This window comes from Bubalus bubalis, chromosome 6 (assembly GCF_019923935.1).
Source record: "Bubalus bubalis isolate 160015118507 breed Murrah chromosome 6, NDDB_SH_1, whole genome shotgun sequence".
Classification (NCBI taxonomy): Eukaryota; Metazoa; Chordata; class Mammalia; order Artiodactyla; family Bovidae; genus Bubalus; species Bubalus bubalis.
Genome location: NC_059162.1, coordinates 93,217,561 through 93,231,438, shown reverse-complemented (window position 1 = coordinate 93,231,438; position 13,878 = coordinate 93,217,561). Strand labels below are relative to the sequence as shown.

Sequence of the window (13,878 nt, the reverse complement as noted above, 5' to 3'; positions counted from 1 at the left end):
CGACTGAAGTGACTTAGCAGCAGCAGGCAAAAATCTACATTGCAGAAATTAGAACAGTGGTTGCTTGGGATGAGAGGTGCAGGGGAGATTGACTGCAAAGGTGCACAAGGAAACTTATTTTGTTGTTGAAAATATTCTATATCCTGATTGTGTTGGTGGTTACACTAGTGTATCTGTTGTTCTTGTTCAGTATCTCCTGGAGTTTGTTCAAATTCATGGCCAATGAGTCGGTGACATTATCCAACTATCTCATCCTCTGCCTCATATAACTATAGATTAAATTGGGTGTATTTATTGCATGTAAATTAGACTTTAATAAATATGACTAAAACTAAAAAAATTTAAAAGACACATGTACAGTAAATTCCCTGGTGTTCCAGTGGTTAGGACTCTGTACTTTAACTGCTGAGGGTCCTGTTTCAATCCCTGATCGGGGAACTAAAATCCCACAAGCCAAATAGCACAGCCCTCTCCCTACCCCCACCCCCTCAAAAAAGCATGTGTGCAAAAAAAAAATTTTTTTAAGTTTTAAAAATGTTTTATTTATTTAGGCTGCATTGGGTCTTCTGTTACGGGCCAGCTTTTTCTGGTTAAAGCAAGCAGGGCTACTCTTTTGCTGCTGTGCTCAGGCTTTCCATTGCCATGGTTTCTACTGTTGTAGAGCATGGGCTCTAGGGTGCAAGGGCTAAGTTGCCTAAGGGCATGTGGAATCTTCCCAGACCAAGGATCAGAACCTGTGTCCCCTGCATTGGCAGGCAGATTATCAACCATTGGACCACCAGGGAAGTCCAAAAAAAATTTTTTTTAAATAATGAACATTGGCATATACAATATGACTGCCATTAAAATTATTTTTTAAACGTTGGAAATGAATTAAAGTATCTATCTTACCCACGTTTTGGGGTCAAAGATTTTCTGGACTGCCTGTCTTATGATTTATATATATATATATATATATTATATAATATATATATAATGTTATGAATGTTGTCTATGACCTATATGTGAGTCCTGTAGTGTTGTGTAACATCATCGCAGAGACATTTATCAAGCTCTAACTTATGTTAATGGGCAATAATAAAACAGCTTAAATTTAAGCGAATAAATAAAAATTATTCCACAAAAAAGGCAGTAAAGTGTTTTAAGGAAAGCTCTTTCTCTTGTTTTCTTTCAGCCTCAAGGTACTGCAGCATGCTGATTGAGGAAGGAGGGTTGCAGCATTTATACAACATCAAAGAACACGAACAGACTGATCCCCACGTCCAGCAGATTGCTGTGGCCATTCTGGACAGCTTAGAAAAACACATTGTACGCCATGGGAGGCCACCTCCCTGTAAAAAGCAGTCCCAGGCCAGACTAAATTGATAGCCATAGGTAATTGGATAGGAGTCACAGAAATTCTTTTTGTGATAAGTTCACTTGGAATAGCTTACCCTCTGTGATGTTTTAGGGGTTTCTATGATAAGAGTCATAAGATGAGTATGGGATTGACAATGTATAGTACTGCCCATGTGAACAGTCTCTGATTTGTCTTGTGATTTTTAACTTATTAGGCAAGAAGGGTCTCTTCCTTCATCATTGCCTTTTAGGAAGATTTCCACATCTTTCAGTGTTTGAACTTACCTGTGCTTAAAATTCTACAGTTTTATGATGAAGTTTGCACGAACCCTTAGGCCAGACTTTTCTGATTTTAAAGTCCCTTCCAATCAATTGGCAGCTTCAGATAAGCTGTTAACTTGATTGCTGGCACTGCTTCAGTTGTAAATTTTATACTGCTTCTGTATAAAATGCCTTTATTCTCTGTTTGTGTATCTTTTATAAGATGTCCTTCTTAGTGTGAAAGAATGGAAATCTGAGTCCTACCCTTGTGAAAGCTACTTACTGGCTAGTGCCAGGATGGCTGGCAGAAAATACATTAAAAACTACTAAGGGAGAATAGAGGTTAGGAACTGGGAAAAGGCCTGCTCTTGAGGTATTTTTAAACTGGGACTGGCTAATCTTCTGGAACCCACCTCTCCTAAGACATTGAGCAGTAGCTTGTTCTTCATATTAATTCTTGGAGACGTGTACTGCTGCTTCCTATACAGATTGCAGGTTACTCTCTAGAAATATTTCCCCAAGCTACCACGGTGTAAAATATTACAGCATTCTGTGTTAGAGATTAATTAACTGTCTGAATCTCTATGTCATATTGTTGTGAAAAAAATCGTCTCTTGCTAAAACTGACTGTTCTTTTCTCTCTATTTCAAAGTCATTTTGTTCTGTGGAATAGAGACCATATATGGTGTTACCTGCTCACTTAAAATAATAATTAACAACAGTAAATTTTGCCACAAGAAGTTAATTTTCTTTTGTTTCAAAGTATATGTATCTTAATGTTTTCATGTTAGGGAAAGATATCCACGTCTCACTGCCAAAAATAAATAAGAATTAGATGATTGTTAAATGTAATGATTCTAGTTGCAGTGCAGAAAAGGAAGTATTTTGTGATAGGTTGTTTTTTAGACAGTTTTCTTTTCTTTAGGAGAGTTGTTATAGTATAGTAAAGAATCAATTATCAATAATGGCAGTTGGGAGGCAGCAAGTCACCAAGAGAGTTATTTTCCATTTTAAATTTCAGTTTGTGAATAAGGTTAACCTGCAGTCTTAGATAACTGCATTTTTTTCATAGATGGCCAAAATGTTTTCAATAGAGATTTTAAATGGTACATTTAAATCATTGTGATCATTCAGAAGCATTTTTATTTAGAAAGGAGCTGGCTTATTAGTATGCTGTTAATATTTTGACATACATGTTTCATACCACTATCAGAATAATCATACTTGAATTATTTGGTACTCCTTTACAGAAATAAAAACTAAAAGAAAATAGGTATTTAGAATCATTAAAAACCATTTTAAATTGTGGGTTAATTCTGATTCAAGGAATTTTTATAGGTGTAAGATAAATTTTCACAGGTTAAATATTTCAGAGGAAATGGAAAATTCTTTTTAAAATGTCCCCTTTTCCTGGGTTTTAAATATCTAAGGCAAAATGTCAAAAATAGGATGTCCTACAATAGCTTAGAAGTTGCTAGCTGTGTGGACCATTTCCAGGTCTTCTGGCTTGCGTAGTTAAGGAACAGCCTATTTGAGAAGTTTGGCTTCAAGTTTCTGTTGTATCCTATTTAAAAGAAAAGTACATGCTCCGTGTAGGCAAATTCTAGGTTTTTGTCTTTATAAATTGTTTTCAAATATGGCTAAAAATGTATGGAAAACAATTAACCCCTTCATTACTCAGAATAACTTGTTGATAGATGAAGACTCAAATGTATTTAAATTGAAATTTACTACTTTGAGCACTGGTAATGGCCAGATACTTCTGAGTCTTAAAAGCAAGATAATTAGGCACATCCCAGATAGATAAAAATTTTAGTGCCTTTGTGATTGGGATGACTCTTAAAATTGTGTATCTAATTATGGCACAGAATTGTCTATAAGGTCTTAAATCTGTCAGATTTAAGACCTTATAGACAATTCTGTGCCATAATTAGATACACAATTTTATATATATATATAAATTGAGGGCTTCCCTGGTGGCTCAGATGGTAAAGAATTTGCTTACAATGCAGGAGACCTGGGTTTGATCCCTGGGTTGGGAAGATCCCCTGGAGAAGGAAATGGCAACCTATTCCTGTATTCTTGCCTGAAGAATTCCACAGACAGAGCAGCCTGGTAGGCTATAGTGCATGGGGTCGCAAAGAGTTGGACATGACTGAGCAACTTTCACTCATTCATATATAAATTATGAGGTGTAACTGGCCTGTCTCTTAAGGTAGAATCTGTTCGGCCTTCGGTTTGCATTTGTACACTAGAATGTAATGGAACTTGGTGCCTTCAAGGGTTACCTCTTCAGTGGGTTAGGGGTGCTGTTTCAAGCACAATTTAGACTAGGGTTGAACCACTTATTGTTCAAATCATTGGTGCACTCAGATATTGCAAATTATCACTACGTCAGTCCACAAACAGCAAGGTTTAAACCTACTAAAGGAAATGGAATTAGACTTTTTAGACTATAATGATGCATGTTGTTATCAATGAGTAAAACAAGAGCAGTCTAAAAGCAAAAATAATTAAGGTATATCATTCTTCCCATCAAGTAAGTTTTGCTGTTCTCTTTATACTCTAAAAAATCATTTTGTCCTTTTGTAGTTAAAAAGAAACATAAATCAAGTAGTAATAAGTTACTTTACTCTCTGGCCAAATACTCAGTGGCTACTGATCTTGGTTGAGAATTTAAAAAATCGTATCAGACTCACAGACCCAGGAATTGACCTTAAGTGTTGCTGCTTCTCACTCCTGGACAGAAATGCTATTTAGTGGCACTAGTCAATTTAAGTGAATGACCCAGGTGGAGATGAATCCCACAAGGCAACTGTAGAAATTTAATTTCATATCTTTGGTTTGCAAGCTTCCAAAGAATCAAGGATTCATGTTTTAAAACATTGGTCCTGAATATCCAGCCTAGGAAGTTAATCTTGCTGGCGGGACCTTTTGAGTTGGCCCTTTTTCTCCCCAGTCATTTGGCTGTATTTTAAATTATGCATTGCTCAGGATAGTATTGGGCCATCTTCTAGATCTTTGGGACACATTTTGATGAAAACATATTTTGTTTCACTGTGTGCTGAATTAGGGTAGAATCAATTAATAAACCTTGGTTTTGGCTTAGTGCTTTAGAATGTCTGACATTCTTCCTCCCCCTGCGCTCTACCCCTTAGGAAACACTGTGCAGCAGTACCCAAGGTTGAAAAAGAGGTCACGAGTAGCCAGGAAATAAACTTGCTGTATTGTATATGTTGAAACCTACCCTTCTCCTGCCCTCTAATAGTATGTTTACATTATTTGGTTATTGTGCAACTTTTATCTTGAGATAAACAGTATTAAACTGAAGGTGTAAGTTAAAGGCAGTGTCATACTGTCAGCTGATGTGGGCAGTTTTATCTGCATGTTACTGTTTTGGGGACTTTATATGGCTAGGGTTTCCAAGTAGTGTTCTGAGACAACTTACAGAGAGGTTTGCAAACTTATGGTTTCCCTCTGAAATCCACTGTAGCGTTGGATATTGAGTATTTAAACTTTACCATCTGCTTTGTATTGACACATTTTTCATTTTTTTGTGTTAACTCATGAACTGTTTATTTAAGTAATAATGCAAATCCAAGCTTCATCCAATGATGAAAATAGCAGTATGATAGAAGATTTTGCTGAGTGTGCTTAAAATGCATAATGGCTTTATCTTTTTTAGTATTTCATAGATTTTGCATGACATGTACACTCCTAATTATGCATTCTGTGGTTTCCAAATCTTAACTGAAGACATTCAGTGTTAACCTAAGAAAGAGCTTTCTCTGCCTGTTTTTACCCTCCCCCGGTGTTTTTAATAAATTATGGGAAAATCAATGCTATTTCTCGTTTTCTGGATGAAGCAAAGCTCTACTGGAGAGCACAATCTGACTGCATAGCTAGACAGAATGGCTGTTAAGAATATTTAGAAAATCCAAATATATCAAATTATGAGAAATAATAAATATTCATTAATAATATGTGCTTAATTTTTGAAGTTACTTTGGAGAATTGTTCAAATTGGGTTCCTTTAAGCTTATTTTAATCAGCTTAGAAGCAAGAAGCTGCTTAGCTAATGAAAGCTGTGACGTACTTCATAAAAGCAGGAGATTCTTGAGAGCATTTAATAATGGGAGGATGCTATGTCAAGATTTATACTCTCAGATAACCTGTAAGAATAAAATTTTAAATCCCTGACTTTTGTAGCATTCCCACTGTCAAATTCTCACTGACTTGTGAGTGTGGAAAAAGGTATCTTTTGCTTGAATTCTGGTAGAAGAGTTCAACTCTTTTCAAAAGATACGAAAAATTCATTGGAAAACATGTATACATTTCAAAATCTCTCAGTTATCTGGACTGAAGGCACTGTTCTCACTGTGGCCAGATGAATGGGAGGGTCCTGTACCTGAATCATGCTAGATATTAAATCAGGACATCGTTAGGTATTAATGTTGTGTGTACAGATTTTTGTTTGGGGTTGTTATTATTTTTTTTTTTTTTTTGCTTAAATAAATGTTACAAATTTTATGTAAAGTGTGTCTTGTCTACATTTATTCTAGACATTTGCTTTAAAATTTAAAACTAATGCAGATTCCTTGGTCATCCACTTAATAACAATTGCTTTCTCAATTGGCTTTCTCAAAGGCCAGTGATTTTACTGCAAAAATTTCCAGTGTTTTTTTGTTTTTTTTTTTTCAGGACCTGGAACTCCATTCATTCATTTCATTAAATTCCCACGCTAGGTGCTGTTTGGGCTTCCCTGGTGGCTCAGACAATAAAGAATCTGCCTGCAATGCAGGAGATGTGGGTTCGACCCCTGGGTCAGGAAGATCCCTTGGAGAAGGGAATGGCTACCCATTCCAGCATTCTTGCGTGGAGAATTCCATCGACAGAGGAGCCTGGCGGGCTACAGTCCACGAGGTCACAAAGAGTAGGACATGACTGAGCAACTAACACAAACACAGGTACTGTTCATGTGTTGGAACTTATATAAATCCTTCAGAGAACTTCTAGTTTTGTCGAGAAGAGGAAGTAGTAAACAGATAAATATTACATAACACAGACCACTCCACAGTATTTGTTGTAGAGCCACAGAAACTATACCTTATCAAGACTGGGCTCCCATCAGACAGCCCAAGAACACTTCTAAAGAGCATATCTGAGTTGATAGTCATTCACACAACTGTTGAGATAATTAACTGGCATTATTGTTTAAGTCCATTTAGTGAGGGAGGCTACCAAAAAACAAAGTATTATTAGGAACCGCCCACCCTGGCCAGGCACCATAGTAACCATTTGCATGAGTGATTTTATGACAGGAGGTCCTAGTAAGGAACATGGAACTAATAAGCCACCACAACCAGAAGAGTTTGGGAAAAGTCAAAAGGGGATACCACGTATCAGACCACCTCCCAGAATCCTCACTGGCATCCATCTTGGCTGAGCAATGTGTGCGCCACCAGGAAGGAATCAGAGTGATTGGCCAAAGACAACCTGGAAACTAATTCCATCACCGTAAAACCCGAGACTCTGAGCTACATGGCAGAACAGTTCTCCCAGATTCCTTTACCCTACTGTTCTCCACCCGGGTGCCCTTTTAATAAAATCTGCTTTGTCAGCACGTGTGTCTCCTCGGACAATTCTTTTCTGTGTGTTAGATAAGAGCCCACTCTAGGGCCCTGGAAGAGGTTCTCCTTCCTGCAGCAATATAAGAAGCCCATGACCAGGAAGAGTCCTTAATAACTTTAGTTTCAGAAACCTCATTTTATAATTGAAGAAACTAAGTCTTAGGGAAAATCGTTTTTCAGTTGCTAATTCATGTCTGATTTTCTGTGACCCCATGGACTGCAGCACACCAGGCTTTCCTATCCTTCACTTTCTCCTGTAGTTTGCTCAATAATTTAAGAACTCATCATCATTCAGTGATGCTATCCAACCATCTCATTCTGTCGTCCCCTTCTCCTTCTGCCCTCAGTCTTTCCCAGCATCAGGGTCTTAATGCTCTTGCCCAGATCACACAGCAAGTCAGTGACAAACTTTGCACATCTGTTCTTACTTCCAAATTTACAATCCAATGGTTCCTCTCTCCCCCTATTAGTGCAATAATAGCATGAGATTGCTTAGCTCTCTTAGACAATTGTGATTAAGCATCAAATGAATTGTACAGAAAAGAATGCACCAAATGGTCAGAAGTGGACATTGACCGTCCTTACTGATGGTGTAGGGCAGCATTAGTGTTTAGATGCCATAGAATTGTTGAATGGTCACTAGAAATACTACTGCTTCACTGATACACAAACGTGAGATTAGATGTATTCGAGTGATAGGGTTTTTTAAAATATTTTATTTATTTTTATTTAGTTGGCTGTGCTGGGTCTTAGTTCCAGCTCTTGGGATCTTCGATCTTTGTTGGGGCATGCAAGTTCTTTAGTGGCTGCATGGGGACTCTCAGTTACAGCACGTGAGATCTAGTTCCCTGACCAGGCAGGGGTGGAACCCAGGCCCCCTGCACTGGGAGTGTGGAATCTTAGACACTGAACCACCAGGAAAGCCACCTTTAAAAGTAGTTTTTAAAATAATTTTTATAATAAGTATTAGCTTTTCTTAACCTTTCATTGTCTCTTCAATAATTCATTCAATACTAACATGGTATCACTATGGGCCACACATACTGAGGAAGATAAATACCTTTGGACAGTATTTAACCAAACAAGTTGTTGAGCTGTGTTGTCTATAGCCAACCTTCAAAAAGAAAAAAAGCAAGACTTTCTCCATTCTCCCCCCTCCCTTACCCTTTCTAGCAGTTTTTATTATGTAGATTGGCCCAGTCTCTTGCTAAATTTAAATTCTTTTCTCCTGAGTTGTCTTTCTACTTCCTATTCCCTATTCTTAATCTGCATTGTAAGAATCCAATGAACACCTCTGAGTAACTGCATAAATCTTCAAATTGAGAGGAGTGGGTGAATATCAGAAACCATGAGCACTCACATTAATCATTTTTTGTCTTTTTATAATTTAAGATTCTAATGCAGTCTGAAAATTCAGCCTATAAAAGCAAGTCACAGGGTGGGAGTATTGACACGCAGCTCTTGACTTCTAGAAACAGCCTTTGGAGCAGGTTTGTGGAAATGACACCAGATTTTGCAGTTGAGTGCTTGTTCCTGTGCATTCAGTAAGACAGCTGTTTAAAATCATCGTGCAGTGACTCAAAAACTGTCAGTAAAGGAATGTCTCTCCTAGACTGATGTAACTATAAGAGTCAAGAATAACAACAAAAAACCTCAGCTCTCCTATCACTTTACATCAATACACATTATAAAAGGAACCATTTTCAATGACAAAGCTAGAATGTGATTGTCATATTTCAATATAGGAGTTATCAAACACATATTCTACTTAATTCTTGGTTTCATCAATTCAGTCTTAAATAAAGCCCTTCAAAACTGGAAATAGTATGAATAATGAGACAAGTACTGTATTTAACCCTCAAACATGTTGTAAGGGAAGAGAATTACTCCTTATTTTATAAACAAGGGGAAGCCTAATGATATGCCTTGTCTCATATCACATATATAGAAAGTAATTTGTAAATTAAACCTAGATACTGTTTTAATACCAGCTTCCCCACTCTTTGAAGAATCTTTGCTGCTTTGTACAGTCTCAGTAGCGATACCTTTGAATTAAAAAGACAAATGTGGGATTTCCCTGGTGATCCAGTAAGTAGCTAAGAGTCCAGGCTCCCAATGCAGGGGGCCCAAGTTTGATTCTTGGTCAGGAAACTAGATCTCGCTTGCCACAACTAAGAGTTCCTATGCTGCAACTTCAGATCCCACAGGCCTCAAGCTTCAACGAAGATCAAAGATCCTGTGTAATGCAACTAAGACCTGGCACAGCCAAACGAATAAGATTTTTTTTTAAGACATGTATAATCAAAAAAGTCCTCTGAAACTGGTTCATGAAATAAACCACATTATTGTTTGTGGATACTAGCAATGGATTTAAAGAATCTTCTATTTTAAAGACCTATGGGAACAGATCAACTATGTGATTTGGAGTCAATCAATTACCACTGTGCCAAATTCTATTGTAAGAAGGGTATAATTTCAAATAACACTAGTTTTCAGTACATTCTGATGATTGACTTAGAATTCCATATATCCAGAAAATACATACAGGAAGTACATATGCTAAGCATTTTTTAATGTATACTTTTTCAGCTGAGCCTTGCAACAGCCTTGTAAAGAAGATAATTATGACATTCATGGGTAAGGAAATTGTGAGATATGAAATAACTTTGCCAGGTTCACAGGTTATGAAGTTTCAGAGTCACACATAAGATTTAAGTCTATCAAACTCTGAAATCTATGCTCTTAAACACTGTGCTATAAAGGGGAAAATCAATTTAACCATTCAGGACAATCTCAAATCTCATTTAAACATTAAGGCCATTCCCACTCACACTTTGGCCTCTCTCAAAGGATAGAACCCATTGACAGTTTTCCAAGTTTATGATTTGCAACCTCACTGGCCCTTAGTGTCATTATTGTAGTGTCTCCTACAATAAAACATAAGCCTTTTACAACTTAGGGAGAAAATTTCCTCCCCAAAGTAATAGGGCTAAAGACACCAAGAAACCACCACACTGATACGGATAGAGATTACTTAAATGTGAAAATATCTGAACACGCCTTATCTAACTAGTATGGAGCTTTAGAAGAGTCACCTGCCACAGACCTCATTTGTATGGAGGTCTCCAATCAAAGGGGCACTGACCTTGAGCACTGCTGCTGCTGCTAACTCACTTCAGTGGTATCCGACTCTGTGCGACCCCATAAACGGCAACCCACCAGGCTCCCCCGTCCCTGGGATTCTCCAGGCAAGAATACTGGAGTGGGTTGCCATTTCCTTCTCCAATGCGTGAAAGTGAAGTCACTCAGTCGTGTCTGACTCCTAGTGACCCCATGGACTGCAGCCTACCAGGCTCCTCTGTCCATGGGATTTTCCAGGCAAGAGTACTGGAGTGAGTTGCCATTGACTTCTCCGTTGAGCACTGAGACATTTCCAAATAATTGTATAAACAACTCTCATCAGAACCTCCCATCCTTTGAAGCTCTAAACCAACTCCCCTGTCGTATTAAGCAGTATGTAAACCTTTCCCCACAGCTGTTCCAGGAGTTAGTTTCTATGTAGGTTATTCCCATGTATGTAATAAAATTTCCCCTTGTTTACCTACTGTCAGTCAATTTATAGGTCTCCTTCCACCTCCAACAATCGGACTTAAGTTGGTAAAGGAGTTTTTCCTCTCATAAGCCTTCACAATAAGTTCATTAAAAAAAAATGTTAAAACTAATAAACACGGAGAGAGAATGTTGGAATAAAGGACAGTACTTTAAATGGACGCATGTAGTTTTATATGTATCACTTGTCCTTATTTTACTCTTTTTCTGCCCACCTGTGATAACTTAGAGACAAAAAGAGTCTTTTTGGATCGGCCTTAGAGAATAATTTCCTTAATTTCGTTTCCCTGGAGTGGTTTGTCTTTCTTCAAGTTCACTACTTCAGTGTGTTACCTTTTACTAATCAAGTTAGCAAAGAGGGAGACTGGGGCTTCCCAGAGGGCTCAGTGGTAAAGACTTCCTGCCGATACCCGAAGACATGTGGGTTTGATCCCAGGGTGGAGAAGACCCCCGGGAGGAGAACGTGGCAACCCCGCTGCAGTATTCTGCCTGAAAAATCCCATGGACAGAGGAACTTGGCGTGCTACAGTCCAGAACTCACAGAGTCGGACAAGACTGAGTGACTGAGCACAGAGGGAGACTAATCAAGAGGGAGATCTCGGAACTCCAGGCTGTCCCTCCCTAAATACAGGAAGCCTTTTCTTTAGGGCCATTGATACTTTGTACTGCTCTGTGATTCCAGTTCCTTTATTTTCTAAGCAGGCTCTTTCTATAGTAATACAGGTTTTACTGCTGATCACTACAATAAGAAAAATAAACCAAAGCTACAGACATAGATAAGACAAAGACTTAATAGCTAGTCTTTGTGTTTTTGATGCCCAGAAAGCGACAGTTGCTAAAAGTCTCAGAGCTTCAAATGACCCTTTTCCTTAGAAATTATCCTGTCTACTAGAAAACACAAAACTGACACAGGCGGTGTTGATCTCTTAGTTTTTGAAATTCAGTAAGTTTGGTATTCCAGAAGAAGAGGAAGTGAAGCTCACAGGGTACTACCCAAAGGTAAGGTGGAGATGGACTCTGAATTCAGGCTTTTTTGACATCAGAGCTCATGATCTTTCCCCTGTATTTCATGCCAGTTGTTGTTGAGCAGCTCAGTCGTGTCCAACTCTTTGTGACCCCATTGACTACAGCATGCCAGGCTTCCCTGTCCTTCACCATCTCCCGGAGCTTGCTCAAACTCATGTCCATTGAGTCAGTGATACCATCCAACCATTTTGTCCTCTGTCGTCCCCTTGTCCTGCCTTCAATCTTTACCATGCCAACATAGCTAAAGAAAATTTACAAAGTTCTTAAATCCAACCATGATCTAAAGAATCTTGACTATAGTTTTCTCATTTCATTTCAGAAGTTTAATTTCCTAAGACTTTCCAATTTATCTGTTCCTGCACTATCCTTTGCTTATTCTTCAGAGTTGTCAGGAAAAGGGAGGGGAATGTCAGGGAAGGGCTCTCTAAAGGAAGTGAGGTCTCAGTGAAATCTGAGGGATTAATACGAATTACTTAGAAGGGGGAGGTAGCATGGACAACAATGAATGTGCCAAAGTACAAGTCTAGAACTGAAACAATTTCACTATATGATGTTAAAATGAGAATGAAAAGTGAAATGAAAGTGTTCGTCACTTGTATCCGACTCTTCGCGACCCCATGAACTACAGCCCACCAGGCTCCTCTGTCTATGGAATTCTCCAGGAAAGAATACTGGAGTGGATTGCCATTCCCTTCTCCAGGGAATCTTCCCAACCCAGGGATCAAACCCACGTTTCCTGTATCGCAGGCAATGTCTTTACTATCTGAGCCAGAAAACTAATAATTTAAACTAGAGATACAACCAGGAGCCAGATCATGAAGGACGATCTAAGCCATCCTAAGAAGTTTGGATTTTATTCTGAGGACAATGGGGAGACATGGAAGTGTTTTAAACTGGGGAGAAATAACATCAGATTTGTGTTTAGGTAGAATACTCATTTTAGGTGGGTAAAAGATTGGTTGGGATGGGTCTGGTAATGGATCAGTTAGGAGCATAAAATAAATGATCAGAAATTATTGAAGTGGAAAACTGGAGACTAGGTAGGGGATGGATATCGGAGAAGGCGATGGCACCCCACTCCAGTACTCTTGCCTGGAAAATCCCGTGGACAGAGGGGCCTGGTGGGCTGCAGTCCATGGGTCGCTAGGAGTTGGACACGACTGAGCGACTTCACTTGATTTTTTCACTTTCATATATTAGAGAAGGAAATGGCAACCCACTCCAGTGTTCTTGCCTGGAGAATCCCAGGGACGGGGGAGCCTGGTGGGCTGCTGCCTATGGGGTCACACAGAGTCGGACACAACTGAAGCGACTTAGCAGCAGCAGCAGCAAGGGAGGAAGGGCAGGAGGCACAGTTTATGGTAAAAATTTGCTCCTCGCTAAGTAGCTGCAACCTTGCCTCTGATTTTGGAGACAAACTTCCTTTTACAGCTACAATTGATTTTTTCCAGGTAGCCATTACACTTTTTTTTTTTTTCTCTGAACAAATATTACTGGCTACCTTCTGTAAGTTAGGCACTATTATTTTTAGTCACTAAGTTGTCTGACCCTTTTGCGATCCCATGAACTGTAGCCCACCAGGCTCCTCTGTCCAAGGGATTTCCCAGGCAAGAACACAGCAGCAGCACCTTCTGTAAGTTAGGCACTATTATTTTTAGTCACTAAGTTGTCTGACCCTTTTGCAATCCCATGGACTGTAGCCCACCAGGCTCCTCTGTCCAAGGGATTTCCCAGGCAAGAACACTAGTTCAGTTCAGTTGCTCAGCTGTGTTTGACTCTCTGCAACCCCATGGACCACAGCATACCAGGCTTCCCTGTCCATCAGCAACTCCCAGAGCTTGCTCAAACTCATGTTCCGTCGAGTAGGTGATGCTATCCAACCATCTCATTCTCTGTCGTCCCCTTCTCCTCCTGCCCTCAATCTTTCCCAGCATCAGGGTTCCTTCCAATGAGTCAGTTCTTCGCATCAGGTGGCCAAAGTATTGGAGTTTTAACTTCAGCATCAGTCCTTCCA

General features: G+C 39.1%; 1 protein-coding gene across 3 annotated transcripts in view; it reads left to right on the top strand.

Moving 5' to 3' along the window:
* Positions 1 to 6,361, top strand: part of ZYG11B (zyg-11 family member B, cell cycle regulator) — a 78,932-nt gene extending 72,571 nt beyond the window's left edge. For 2 of the 3 annotated variants that reach the window (XM_025288738.3, XM_006063798.4), the window contains one exon: positions 1,175 to 6,129. In XM_025288738.3, the coding sequence (XP_025144523.1) occupies positions 1,175 to 1,365 (191 nt within the window). In that variant the 3' untranslated portion in view covers positions 1,366 to 6,129. Of the gene's footprint in view, positions 1 to 1,174; positions 6,130 to 6,300 lie in introns of those variants that run through there. The other variant, XM_025288737.3, reaches the window with a different exon arrangement.
* Positions 6,362 to 13,878: the final 7,517 nt, after the last annotated feature.